General features: G+C 35.1%; 1 protein-coding gene and 1 long non-coding RNA gene across 3 annotated transcripts; both read left to right on the top strand.

Annotated features, from left to right (window-relative positions):
- Positions 1 to 529: 529 nt before the first annotated feature.
- LOC127178804 (uncharacterized) lies at positions 530 to 3017 on the top strand. 2 transcript variants are annotated; one of them, XR_007829440.1, is made up of 7 exons: positions 530 to 623; positions 918 to 1052; positions 1212 to 1266; positions 1549 to 1699; positions 2198 to 2326; positions 2503 to 2598; positions 2705 to 3017. It is a non-coding gene; the product is annotated as an uncharacterized LOC127178804 (long non-coding RNA). The 2 variants fall into 2 exon arrangements; XR_007829439.1 differs by lacking the exon at positions 2198 to 2326.
- Positions 3018 to 8156: 5139 nt separating this feature from the next.
- On the top strand, positions 8157 to 11062 carry fpr1 (formyl peptide receptor 1). The gene is made up of 2 exons (XM_051130557.1): positions 8157 to 8403; positions 9172 to 11062. The coding sequence occupies exon 2, from the start codon at positions 9185 to 9187 to the stop codon at positions 10301 to 10303; it is 1119 nt and encodes a 372-aa protein (XP_050986514.1). The 5' UTR covers positions 8157 to 8403; positions 9172 to 9184; the 3' UTR covers positions 10304 to 11062.
- Positions 11063 to 12723: the final 1661 nt, after the last annotated feature.

Here is a 12723-nt window from a genome sequence, read left to right as displayed (position 1 = left end):
GTAATTTTTAGTTTTAGTTTTTACAACTACACTAAAGTTATGAGTTTAGGGAACTTGAAAATTAGATTCAACCATAATCAAATATTTTAATGTCAAACATACGCCCTCTAGTGGCGTCTTTTTTTTTACGAAAAAGTGACGTCATCGCTGAACGTGCACTCAGGCGTGTTTCAAACAGATGCACAGAAGTTCGCGCTCTATTTGGATGTCTACAAACATATGCAAGTATTCAGCTGTTTCAAATAATGTTGCCGTCTATTTATAGTTGGTATCGGCTACACTCACACCATCCACGCTCGTTAGGTTTTCTAGTTAATGTGTACAGTTTTTCAGAATATTTAGAATAGAGCTACCAGTTAAAAGTGTACAAGCATATCTAAATTTCTCTAACGTTAGGATATTAAATGATGCAGCGCACATGAACATTTTTAAACATATTAAGTCGTGTATTCTTTCTATACGTGAAGTCAGCTGCAGGTTATCTGGTGAAAGTGCGTGTTCTATCTTTTTTCTTTGTGTTATGGATAGTTTTCTTCGACGATTTGATGCATAAAAGTAGTCTGAACTTAACAGGCCTGTCCGGTCCATCTGTCCACGCTGTTCCCGCAGTTTCAGTTCCCAAGGTGAGACACGAACATTTTTGTAACATAATCCTTACACGAACATAGATTTTGTTTAATGAAATTTCCCCCGTTGACGCTAAATGTTTACGTAAATCTGAAGTTAAAGGTTATTTCATTGGCATTATGTTTTTAGGATTGTCACTGCCTGTTAAAATTCAACATTTTTTAAGAAATACCAAATAAGGTTGTCTTTTGTTTTGAAAGAATATTACAAAAAAAAAGGATATTAAATGATGCAGTACATATGCAGTCTTACAGTTTGGACTTTCTGAAAATGTGTGTATTTTTGTATAGGTGGAGTCAGCTGCAGATCATTTGATGAAAATTAGTTTTCTTTGTGTTATCTTTTCTTCGACCTTTTGATGCATAAAACTAGTTTGAACTTCACAGGCCTATTGAGTCCACGTTGTTCCTATTGCAGTTCCTAAGGTGAGACACACATTCTTGCAAATATAATTCTATTACAAAATATAAAAATTTGTAAAAAAAAAAATAAATAAATAAATAAAATACTGAATTAAATGTTTATTTATTGCATCTGAAGTTTAGGTTTAATTTCAACTTTTTTTTTTTTTTTTTTTTTTTTAGGATCTCTGCTGAGCAAGTTGAAAGTTACAGTTACAAAAATTGGGACAACTTCCAGGTAAATTTGTCTTAGATTTTTGTTTGGTGAATTAGAGGGATGGCTTGGGACTGTAAGCTGTGTACAGCCTCATTTCAATCCAGAACACACTTGCTCACACACATTCAATTGCAGCATAGTCATTATTCAAAAGTTAGTCCATCACCAGTGAAAGAGATCCTTGGATGCTGGCCAGCTCTACGTTTGGAATCACAGATATAATAAACTCTAATTGTGTGTTTAAAAAATGTATTTAATATATTCAGTCGGTTTGTGACATGCTTTTCTTGTCTTCTGTTTCAGGTATGTGCTGAATTTCAGCGCATTACCAACCAGAATTTAACAAACACATTTTACGCAGAGCTAGACCGCCACAGTTTTCGCCTGATGACTTTATATCGACAGAGAGCAGCGAAGACTGGAAAAACTGCTGATGCACTTTTATGACTTAAAGGTATTATCATGGTATTATTGTTGTTTAATGCTTCAACAGACATTGTTTTGACTGTATATACTGAATATTATCACTTGATCCAAATATATAAGTCTAACTATGACTTGGATTTATCATGTACTAAGTGATGAGTAAACATTTTCTGAATTTTTTGTATTTAATTTAGAACAGTGGTTCTCAAACCTTTCCTGGAGGACCCCCTGCCCTGCACATTTTGTATATCTCCCTGATCAGACACACCCAATTTAGTTCTTGCAGTTTCTACAACAAGCTGATGAATGGAATCATGTGTGTAGATGAGGGAGACATACAAAATTTGCAGTGCAGGGGGTCCTCCAGGACAGGTTTGAGAACCGTTGATTTAAAATACATTAAAAAAAAAAAAAAAATGTGTCTTTTAAAGGGATCGTTCACAGAAAAATGAAAATTCTGTCATGAATTACTTGCTCGTTGTTCCAAATCTGTATAACTTACTATACTTTGTTTCGATGAACACAGAGGAAGACATTTGGAAGAATGCTGGTAGTCAATGGGGTCCAATAATTGTTTGGTTATAAACATTCTTCTCAATATCATCATGTGTTCATCAGAACAAAGACATTTATACAGATTTGGAACAACTTAAAGGTGAGTAAATGATGACACAATTTTTATTTTTGGATGAACTGTCCCTTTAAGAGTTTTATCTATGCCTTGATCAACTTTTTGGCATTCATTCTGTGTCAAGTTAGCATTGTTTGGTTTTGTGCTGGCTAAAACGTGTGTGTTCCACTTTTAACATTGTTTTCAATGTGAACTTTAAGGATCAACATGATGTACACACAAGGCGAACAACAGCGCTCTGTGCACTTCCTGTGTATCTGAGAGAAGACACCTCAAAATTCTTTAAAATATGCACGGTAAGTCACTTATTCTGCATATTTCTTAGGATTATATTTCAGCATTTTTTTTTCACACTGGTAAGATAGCATTTGGTAATTGTGTTTCAATACTTTTTACATCCAGATTGAAGATGATTCAGAAGAGCCAGATGTTGATTCATCAGTTGCCCTTTTGACAGTCATCCGAGAACTCCCAGACATTGCAGTTCGGTACAATACAGAGAAGATTTTGATCATCCTTGAGAATGGAGTTGTCATAACAAACCTTCAGAGACTCTGATGCTTTCCTTTTGATGTTTGGCTTAATCTATGCATTGGATCTCTCATATCCAAAAGAGATGGCCAACACGTTTGAGTTTATTTAGAAGGTTCTTTTGGGTCTTGATGATGGCAAACTTAAGCCAAGGGTGCTGGCTCTAAAGAATGACTTGCTGATTCATGCCAGGTATGCCTTTTTTGTTGCACAGAACTGTGGTCACAGTTTTTGTTGGCATAATGGCTGTTAAGGTAATATTTTAATGTAATTTATTTGAGCTGGTGTGCCTTTTTATTGCACAGAACTGTTTTAATGTCTCATGTTTTATAATAAATTTTTGTACTTTGTTTAATGATTTCAGATTTGTAATTTGTACTGTTAAGTTGTAAAATGTAGATATTTGAGTACAGGAAACTTAAAAAAAACAAGGCAATCAGTTGCCACAAAATATTTAAGTAACATTACTACTACAATTTAAGTTATGTAAATTATATAATTTGATTTAATAACACTTAAAGCTCCTTAAACTAAGTTTAGATCAATTAAAAATTTTGATATATATTTGAGGGATATTTTAATTAAGTGAAATAATTAAAGTTGTCAGTACTCAAAACTTTGAGTTGCACTAAAGTAAAGATGAACAAAACACTAAATATATATTTTGATTTAAATTAATGTTTGTTTATAATTTACAGGTACTCAAAGTAAGTAGCTATATGCTTACTGATGATATTTAAGTTTGCAAACTTAAAAAAATAGCGGCAATCAGTTGCCTCAATTTTTTTAAGTTAGTAGAACTTATCCGGGTTTACAGTGTAACATGATCATCTCAATGCTAAGTATTTTCTCATCCATTTATCCTGCCGGAAGTAGCAATCATATAGAAACCAGTGACACCAGTCTACTAACAGTGCTGCGCACCCACTGTAAACAACATCAGTGATTATGATGTTTTTGTGCTTTTGACGCGACAGGAGGTGACAGTCACATCTGGAATAGACAGGGTTTTACTGATAACACCCTTAAAGATTTTCTTAACATAAGGGTTTAGTTGCAGCTGAGAACTTGTTACTGCATTTTTGTATACAAAACCAGACTATTGCATAATAATCCATCTCTGATTCATGTCATTTAGGTTGTGGGCTGAAATTGGACAACTCTCGTGTGCACCTTATAATGAGCCATAGAATGTGATTTAGAGATCTTGATGCAAGGGTTATGATGATAATTGCTGGAGCTTTGAGTGACCCTGGGAGAGATGATCCTAATAGTTTTTAACAATAGGAGGCAGTTTTTGAAGCTATTGATTCCAATCAATCAATATTATTTTCAATACTATTCAATACTATTTTTACATGTTATATATAATAAAATAAGAAGAAGAATAAGTGTAAGGTCAGATAAGTTTGTCTTAAAATGTTTTAGACCAGAATTTAAAACCATTAATTGTTTAACTCGTTAACTATTGTATATCTCTTAAATATATATCTCTTACCCTTTGCTTGTTTCCCTTTTGAGCACGGCTTTTCTCCCAAACCACTATACATCTTTTCCCCATTCAGTGTTAATTTATTAGTTCTCTATTTATTGGCATCACTGAGGTTGTTTCGTTATTTAGTAGAAAAATACTTTTTACTGCCATCCCACGGAGCTTGTGACAAATGTTTGCGTCATCAGAGTGGCGGCAAAATGAATTGATGCTTGCTCGCTTCATTTTTGTACTTCGGATTTTGAATTTTTTGTTTCCTTTCCAAAGCGCCAACATACCACGGCACATGTGTCTATTTGTCACGAGTGTAATGCAAAGGTTCAAAAGAACACAGGAGTCCATTTTTGCGAGCAGAACTGAGATATACATTTTCTCTGTTTCAGCGCGTCAGTCACGCTTTTCAGGAAAGCTAGTGAGTAAACAATAAATACACCGTTTGATCCATTCGTATGTCATTAATAACGGTTCACTACTGTGATTTAGTACGAATGCGTTTACATTAGAAGCAAACTGTACCGGAGTTCGAAACGCACCCAGACCACGCTTCCGAGGCGGACTCGGGTACGGTTCAGAAGTTCACCAGACAGCGTTCACAATATCCAAACAAACCGAACTCTGACGTCAAAACGGGTTAGCTGTGCACAAAGAGACCACATTAATATCAGTACAATTCTGCATGCGTTTAATTAAGAACTTAAATGAAACGCACGGGTTTAAGTTTAGATTTGATGTGATTAAATAGACATGCCTCTGGCAACAAATGAACTCTCCCATATGTAGTTTTTTGTCTGTTTTTTATGGATTCACATCGTTAAATACAGAAACAAATCACAGATGATTCCAAACGGCTTCTGACCGCTGTTAATAACGATTTCCCAACATTGTTCCATTCTCACAGATGTCCAGGGCAAACACTTCATCTTGAACCCCTGAGAACTCTAGGTTCATGTACTGGCTGCCAATATTCACAATACACCCACACAGCAACGTGCAAGTCTCTGCTACGAGGGTGTATAATAAATAAAGGAGCGTAGGGGGGTTCCAGAGCCCGTCCTCATCTCTGTAGGTTGGGTGTGTCTTAAAAGAAGCCGTCCGGTTTCTGTAACCTCCATGGGAAGAAGGGGTGGAAAGGGAACTGTAATCTCACAGCGCTTATCCACCTACACAGTGCCCTTCTACAGCTTGAATTGATTATGATTTTCTTATGTTTCACAGTCGTTGCTGTGTTTGCAATTTTTGACCAATAAATGTGACTATATTGCCCAAATAAGCTTGTGGTATTGCATATGTATATTGTGCAATAAAGGACAACTATGAATTTATAATGTGAAAAAGTTCTCTAAACCCTTTTATATCCATTCCAGTTGGTAAAAACTGATTTAACTGAAAAACTGTCATCATAACCATGTTGTGTTTTGTGTATATTCCCATAAATACTGTTACATGACTTTGTACTATGAATGCATATCAATTATTAGACTTGGTCATTCTATGATTGCAAGTAATTATTCCTAATTGTTTTTTACACACGCATTTAATCACAAAACATTTTACACTCAGTTTTCACCTGTTTAGCACTGACCACTTATGATCAGCTAAATAAAAAATAAATATCTTAATATCAGGCGGAAAGAGTATTTTATAATTAGCAGCCATATGAATCAAAAAGCTTAAAATAAAATGACCTCTTCCAAACATCAGAAGTATAAATTTAGCTATTTGATATGTTTGTATTTGCCAAACGCACTTTAATAATATTTGCACATATTCATTTGATACTCTTTGGGAAGTGACATATTGTTTGTATTCCAAAATAAGCAGAATACAAAACTGTCTCTGTCTGCTCATCCCAGTGTTTAGTTTGGCCAAAAGGACCAGTTTTTGACAGAAACCTTTTGTGTAAAGCTGTGTAAGCATGAGTGTTTGCAGAGCCTCATAAATATTTAGCCTTGATTATGTGGATCTGATTCAATTTCTTTCTTGAGACCCCTCAATGACATGATAACCATAAATGATTATGTATATTCGTGTCATATATATAATCTCAAGGCTCTTGGGAACCATGTCTACTCTTAAAAGATATATTTACAAACTGCTGGTCATGTTTTGCCTTGAATACAACTTGACAAATCAAGGCAGACACCATGACACACAGGGCAGCTGTGCCCACAGTAAATCACAAACAGATGCAGTGACAGATTTGTCATATGTCCTGCTGAGAAATATAAAACACACATCAATGTTCATTCATTCACCAGTCAAACCAAGGCCTGCATTTGAACCTCAAGCAAACACTTCCTTGGGCCAGTGATGAAGAGATAAAACACGTTGGTGAAGAAAAAAAAAGTCATTGCATGAGTCATTGCATGAAATATTTTGGGTGTTGGTTTGGAGGCTTAAGTTATGTTTCAGGTTTGACTGTGTGAATATAAAACTAGATCATCTAAAATATTTTTAAAAAGTAGAATGAATTGTCAAAGTAACAAGTTTATACTAAATGTTTTTAATTAGATATAGTAAATATTACTAAAATGTAGTTAATTGTATATTTGTTTTTACTCTTCTATTTTAGGAACTAGTGGTTTCTGTCAACGTAACAGGAAGCTATGTGCCTTACTGCAACCTTTCTGAGAAAAAAAAACCTCTTTCCAGCATCCTCTAGGTTATGCATATTGATAAATTGTTTTTATATTGTTTTATGTATATTTCTGTTAATTTTTTAGCATAAATAACATTTTGTCTTACAATGTCAGATACCCAGAATTATTGGTTTGTTAATGGTTACCGCTGTCATGTTTCACATTTAAGTCTTTAGTGTGTTAAGTAAATGTGGTCTGTCTCGTGAGTGATTATGTAAGTTTTCATGTGTAATTCAAGACAACAGTCCCTTTACTGTCCACATACTGTCCATGTTATCAGTATATTCAAAATTCAAAATAAAACACATTGTACTTAAATACTTGCATAGAAGTTCATACAACTCAAGTTTAAAAGATGGCACACTTAAAGCATTTATGGTCTGTCCATAAACTTAAGAAGTAGATGAATTCAAGTTTTAGAAAAGCCATGCAGGAGATATTCAGTTATTGATAGTGACATATAGACAAGTGGTTCTCAACTCCAGTGCTTGGAGCCTACTGCTCTGCACATTTTGTATGTCCCCCTCATTTAACGCACCTGATTCAGAGCATTAGCTCATTAGGAGAAATATCCATAAACCGAACTAAGTGTGTCCAATTCAGAAACATACAAAATGTGCAGAGGAGTGGGCCCCGAGCACTGGAGTTGAGAACCACAGAGATAGACTTGCAATAGTTACACTGTAGCACAATCAAATATACTTCAATATATCTTAAGTTGGACGTTAGCACTAGCGGCCAATTAAAGTAAAAAAAAAAAAAAATAAATAAAATAAAAAAAAAAAAATTTTCCAATTCAGCAGACTTATTAATTAAGTATACCAATTTAGTATACCAAAAGTACAGTTGCAGGGTATTTTTATTAAGTACATAAATGTAAATTTATTTGTAGTATACATGAAATAAATGTACTTCAAATACATTTTAGTAGCTATATTTATTTTTTACTAGGGTGCAAATGTATATTAAATGATCTACACCGTTAACGTTGCCGAACGTCGTCGAGTGACTCGATATTTCACTTATGAGAACGCCTAACTCGTTTTTCCAAACATGCTGTTTTTGTCAGAGAATTGCAGCTTGCGATACCGCATTCGGGAAACCGCAGTCATTCCAGAGCTCTCAAATGTTGGAAACATTCAGCAAGTTATAACCCGTAGGAGAGGCTTGTCATCTCCAAAAATGGTTAGTCTGACAGTATCAGTGCATTACGGACATAAACACACTGCTGTGTTCAAACCTACAGGAACAATACTATGAAACTGTGATAAATAAGCGAGCATCAGCAACAACAACCGAGTAGAACGAAGAGGGTGGTGATGTGACGTCACTGCAAACTGGGATTGAGTTTCCCGACAAGAAACAAGAGAGGTTATTGCAGTTTTGCTCTCGCGAGTCACAGGTGTGAAAGAATTATTTGTGTAAGTCACCAACTCCAGGTAAGCAGCGCTCTTTAATAAAATTGTTTTATTTTGACATGCAACTTTTAAGCGTGATTAAATATAATTTTTCAAATGTATGAACATTTTAGGCTACAGTCAATTGAGCATCTTTCCATGTGGGTCAACTTACATGTCTGTTGCAACAGAGATCAAAACAAAAACTAAGCTCTGTGTATCGTTTGCATTGTATATAGGCTATAACCATTTTAATGCTTTAACAATAGCCGGAACAAGTATAATATTTGCATTTTGGGGACATCTTAGAATTGCCTGTGTTTTTTTTTTTTTTAATCCATTTTTGAACCCCTATGAATCAGAGTTTTTCCAATATAGTATTACTTGACTTTTACTTATATTCGTAGCCTACATAAAACTGTGTTATACAAAAAACGACACTCCCTTGATGTCTGCCCATGGAATAAACTGATGTACAAACTGAAAAAAACGGTTTTGTGACATTTTGCATGAGCTCAGTTTAATGCACTTAGAGACAGATGTCACACGTTCACCATAAAACAGGAAAAATTACATGTTTTACTAGATGGAGAATTCCCATGTGAAACTGAACAAGTCTGAGTAGAGAAAATGCTTTCAGATGATGTTCAGAGCTTTTCTTTATCGCAAAGCCTCACTTACTTCTCAAATTCTGGCCTCCAGTGGTCAAAAGCAGAACAGCATGTTAGTCAATAATTTCCTTTTCTTTCTAGATCAAATCTGAATGCTTATAACTGTTTACTAAATACCGTATCTGTTCTGTCATCCTAGGTTTGAAGGTACAATGATGGATCAATACAATTTTACTAACAGTTCTCTCAATAATTCGTCCGAGTATGAAGACTATTATGAGGATGATTATGATGAGAATACAGATCTCAGGAAATCTCTTAACATCATGTCGCTCATAGTCTACAGTCTGGCTTTTGTACTTGGAGTGGTGGGCAACGGCATTGTCATTTGGGTTACTGGATTCAAAATGAAAAGGACAGTCAACACGGTCTGGTTTCTGAACCTTGCTGTTGCGGACTTTCTCTTCACTGCCTTTCTCCCTCTCAGTGTGGCTTATACAGCTATGGGCTTCCACTGGCCTTTTGGCCAGTTCATGTGCAAATTCAACAGCACTCTCAGTTTCCTCAACATGTTTGCGAGTGTGTACATTCTGGTTGTGATCAGCGTTGACCGCTGTGTGTCTGTGGTGCGTCCGATCTGGGCACAGAACCACCGGAATGTGAGCCGGGCTTCTGTGGTGAGCTTTGGAGTTTGGTTGTTTGCCCTGGTGCTGAGTTCACCCTATTTTGTCTTCAGGGACACTGCACCTGACCACTACAACCCAAGCATAATCAACTGCTTCAACAACTTTGCACTCTCCGATGACCTTGAAACACCAAAGGTGGTGGAGCTCCGTAAGCTACGGCATCGTGCCATGATCATTACCCGCTTCATCATAGGCTTTGTGGTGCCTTTCTTAATCATCGTCTCCTGCTATGCAGTCATCATTCATCGTCTCCAAAGAAACCGCTCTATGACTGGCCGAACTGGACGTCCCTTCAAGATCATTGCTGCTGTGATCACCGCCTTCTTCCTGTGCTGGGCTCCTTACCATATCCTGATGCTCATGGAGTTGGTAAACCACGTGAAATACAGCTCCACCCTGCAATATATCACCAATGTTGGAATTCCCATTGTGACCAGTTTGGCTTTCCTAAACAGCTGCCTGAACCCATTGTTGTATGTTTTCATGGGACAAGACTTTAAAGACAAGGTGCGCAAGTCGATCCTGAAGGTTTTGGAAAGCGCTTTCACAGAGGAAGTTTCACGCACAAATACCTGCACAAATTCAATGCCCACCATTCGTCACAAAGAGAACGGGAGCAAGTCCTTCTCTGATGCGGAAGTATAACATACATAACTGTATAACATAAATGAAGGACTTTTTCTAAAGAAGGACATTACAGAGTGTCTGGATTTAACGCCATCATAAATAAAAATGAGACACATTAACCTGAAGAACTGGACCAAAAGAAATTAAGTTCTGAAGCTTTACGTTAAAACACTGCCTTGCTCTAAATGGGGAAATGCTTATGTGATGCAGAATTATTATATATACATGTGTGTGCATGTGCGTGCGTGTGTAATCTTGTTTTTATATCCTGGTGGGGACTTAAACCTGAATACACACTAACTCATGGGGCCCTGTGTCACCGTAGGGAGCTAAATTGAAGCGTATAAATTATACAGAATGAGTTTTTAAAGTAAAAATGCAGAAGGTTTCTTCTAAGGGGTAAGTTAGGGATAGGGTTGGGGTAAGGGGATAGAAAATGCAAACCATTACGCCTATGAAGAATTCCCACAAGTATAGCAAATCTAGATGTGTGTGTGTGTGTGTGTGTGTGTGTGTGTGTATGAGAAGGAGATTTAATGATATATCCATAAAGTATTTGACAAATAAAATTTGGTATTTTAGGCCATTATATGAGCAACTTAGGATGAAGTTTTTACATGTATTGTGCATGTAATGCAAGTAGCTTTTTTGCTATTTCTTTACTGTATATCTATTGTCTGCACATAATTTTTTATAAAGCATCTCTTATTTTATGTAAAATAGTATTAAGTTTGTTGATGTATTTCAAAAAACTGAAGCTAAATAAACTTGCTAATTAGCTCCTTACTCTGGTATGATTGTCTACTACATTGGTCCTAATATAATCGATATAATCAAAAACTAAACATTAATTCAAGAGAATATTTAGATGTTTAACACCTTTATGTGAGAATGACATGAATAATTTTAAATATTTCACTGGGAAAGCTGTAATCTAATGCATGCTGTTTCTAGTCAACTAAATTACTTTAGACTAAGTGTTTAAGAAGGTCAGTTCACTGAACTATTCAAAAAAACGGATCTCTTCTAAGACTGTATTGTATTAAAATTGTAAAACCACAAAAAGCCTTGTAATACACTTTACAGAAACTTTAATGTATATATTTTGGGGTGCTAAATCTACTTACAAAATATAAAGTACAGTTACTCACAATGTTGGTTTTTAGCTTAAATGTTAACTCTCTCACAATTCAAAATTCAAGAGAGATGATAGTCCATTCAGTTTTTAGTTTTTGAAACGGGTAACAGATTCTGATTGTATTGCTATGTTCGGGAACAATAAACGAGAGGCCAGCCTTAACACTGTGAGAACCAATAAGACTTGTACTATATCCACACATGGTTTGCTGTGTAAACACATAGTCAGAAGAAAGAGTTTTTAATACAGAATTCAGTGAGAATGTTCACACTTAAGGCAATTCATTAACTGAACAAGGCAAAATATCTCATATTGTATACTTTTTTATACTTTTATACTTTTTTAACTATTTTTATTTTATGATATATATTATTTCATAGGATATTTTCTAACAGTCTGTGGTATAGTGTACCATAATGTATTTATTGTTTCCACCTATAGCCCATTGATTTATTCTTTCCGTATGGCCAAACTAAATTATCCTTTAGGATTAAATTGCCAGGCAGTACATGATATAAAAATGCATGTAATACTTTTTATCACCTGATTCAAATCTGAACCTTCATGGCAGCATGTACTTTGTTGAACTGCAGACACAGAGAACTGGGCAGGGACATTTTGCTTTTAATACTGGTTGTGGCTGAAGGGAGAAGTGCTATGACACTGTAATGACTTGAACTACACCATTACACCATCATTACTGCAATGGCAATACCAGTTAAACAGACCCTCAAAATCCTGAACTAGAATATTATCTCATCTTCTTTTTTCCTTTTTCTTTCTTTTTTTTTTTTTTGTTTTTTTGTTTAACTCCAGAAAAATGGGTGGTAACATTTATGTCTGAACTGGCTCATTTCAAATGGTTTTGCTATATTAAAAACCAATAGTAAGTGTTAAATTTTTGAAAATGAGATCATCTGAAAGCTAGATAAATAAGCTTTTCATCGATGTATGGTTTGTTGGGATAGAATGTCAAATATTTGATTTGGCCGAGATACAACTATTTGAAAATCTGGAATCTGACGGTGCAAAAAAATCTAAATACTGACAAAATCACCTAAAGTTGTCCAAATTAAGTTGTTAGTAATACATATTACTAATCAAAAAATAAGTTTTGATATATTTGATACATTGATATATATATACAGTAGAAAATGTACAAAATATCTTCATGAAATATGATCTTTATTTAATATCCTAATGATTTTTGGCATAAAAGAAAAAAATATCATTTTGACCCATACAATGTATTGTTGGCTGTTGTTACAAATATACCCGTGATACTCATGACTGGTTTTGT

The sequence above is a fragment of the Labeo rohita genome, chromosome 16 (assembly GCF_022985175.1).
Source record: "Labeo rohita strain BAU-BD-2019 chromosome 16, IGBB_LRoh.1.0, whole genome shotgun sequence".
NCBI lineage: Eukaryota > Metazoa > Chordata > Actinopteri > Cypriniformes > Cyprinidae > Labeo > Labeo rohita.
This window is presented reverse-complemented; position numbering and strand designations above follow the sequence as displayed.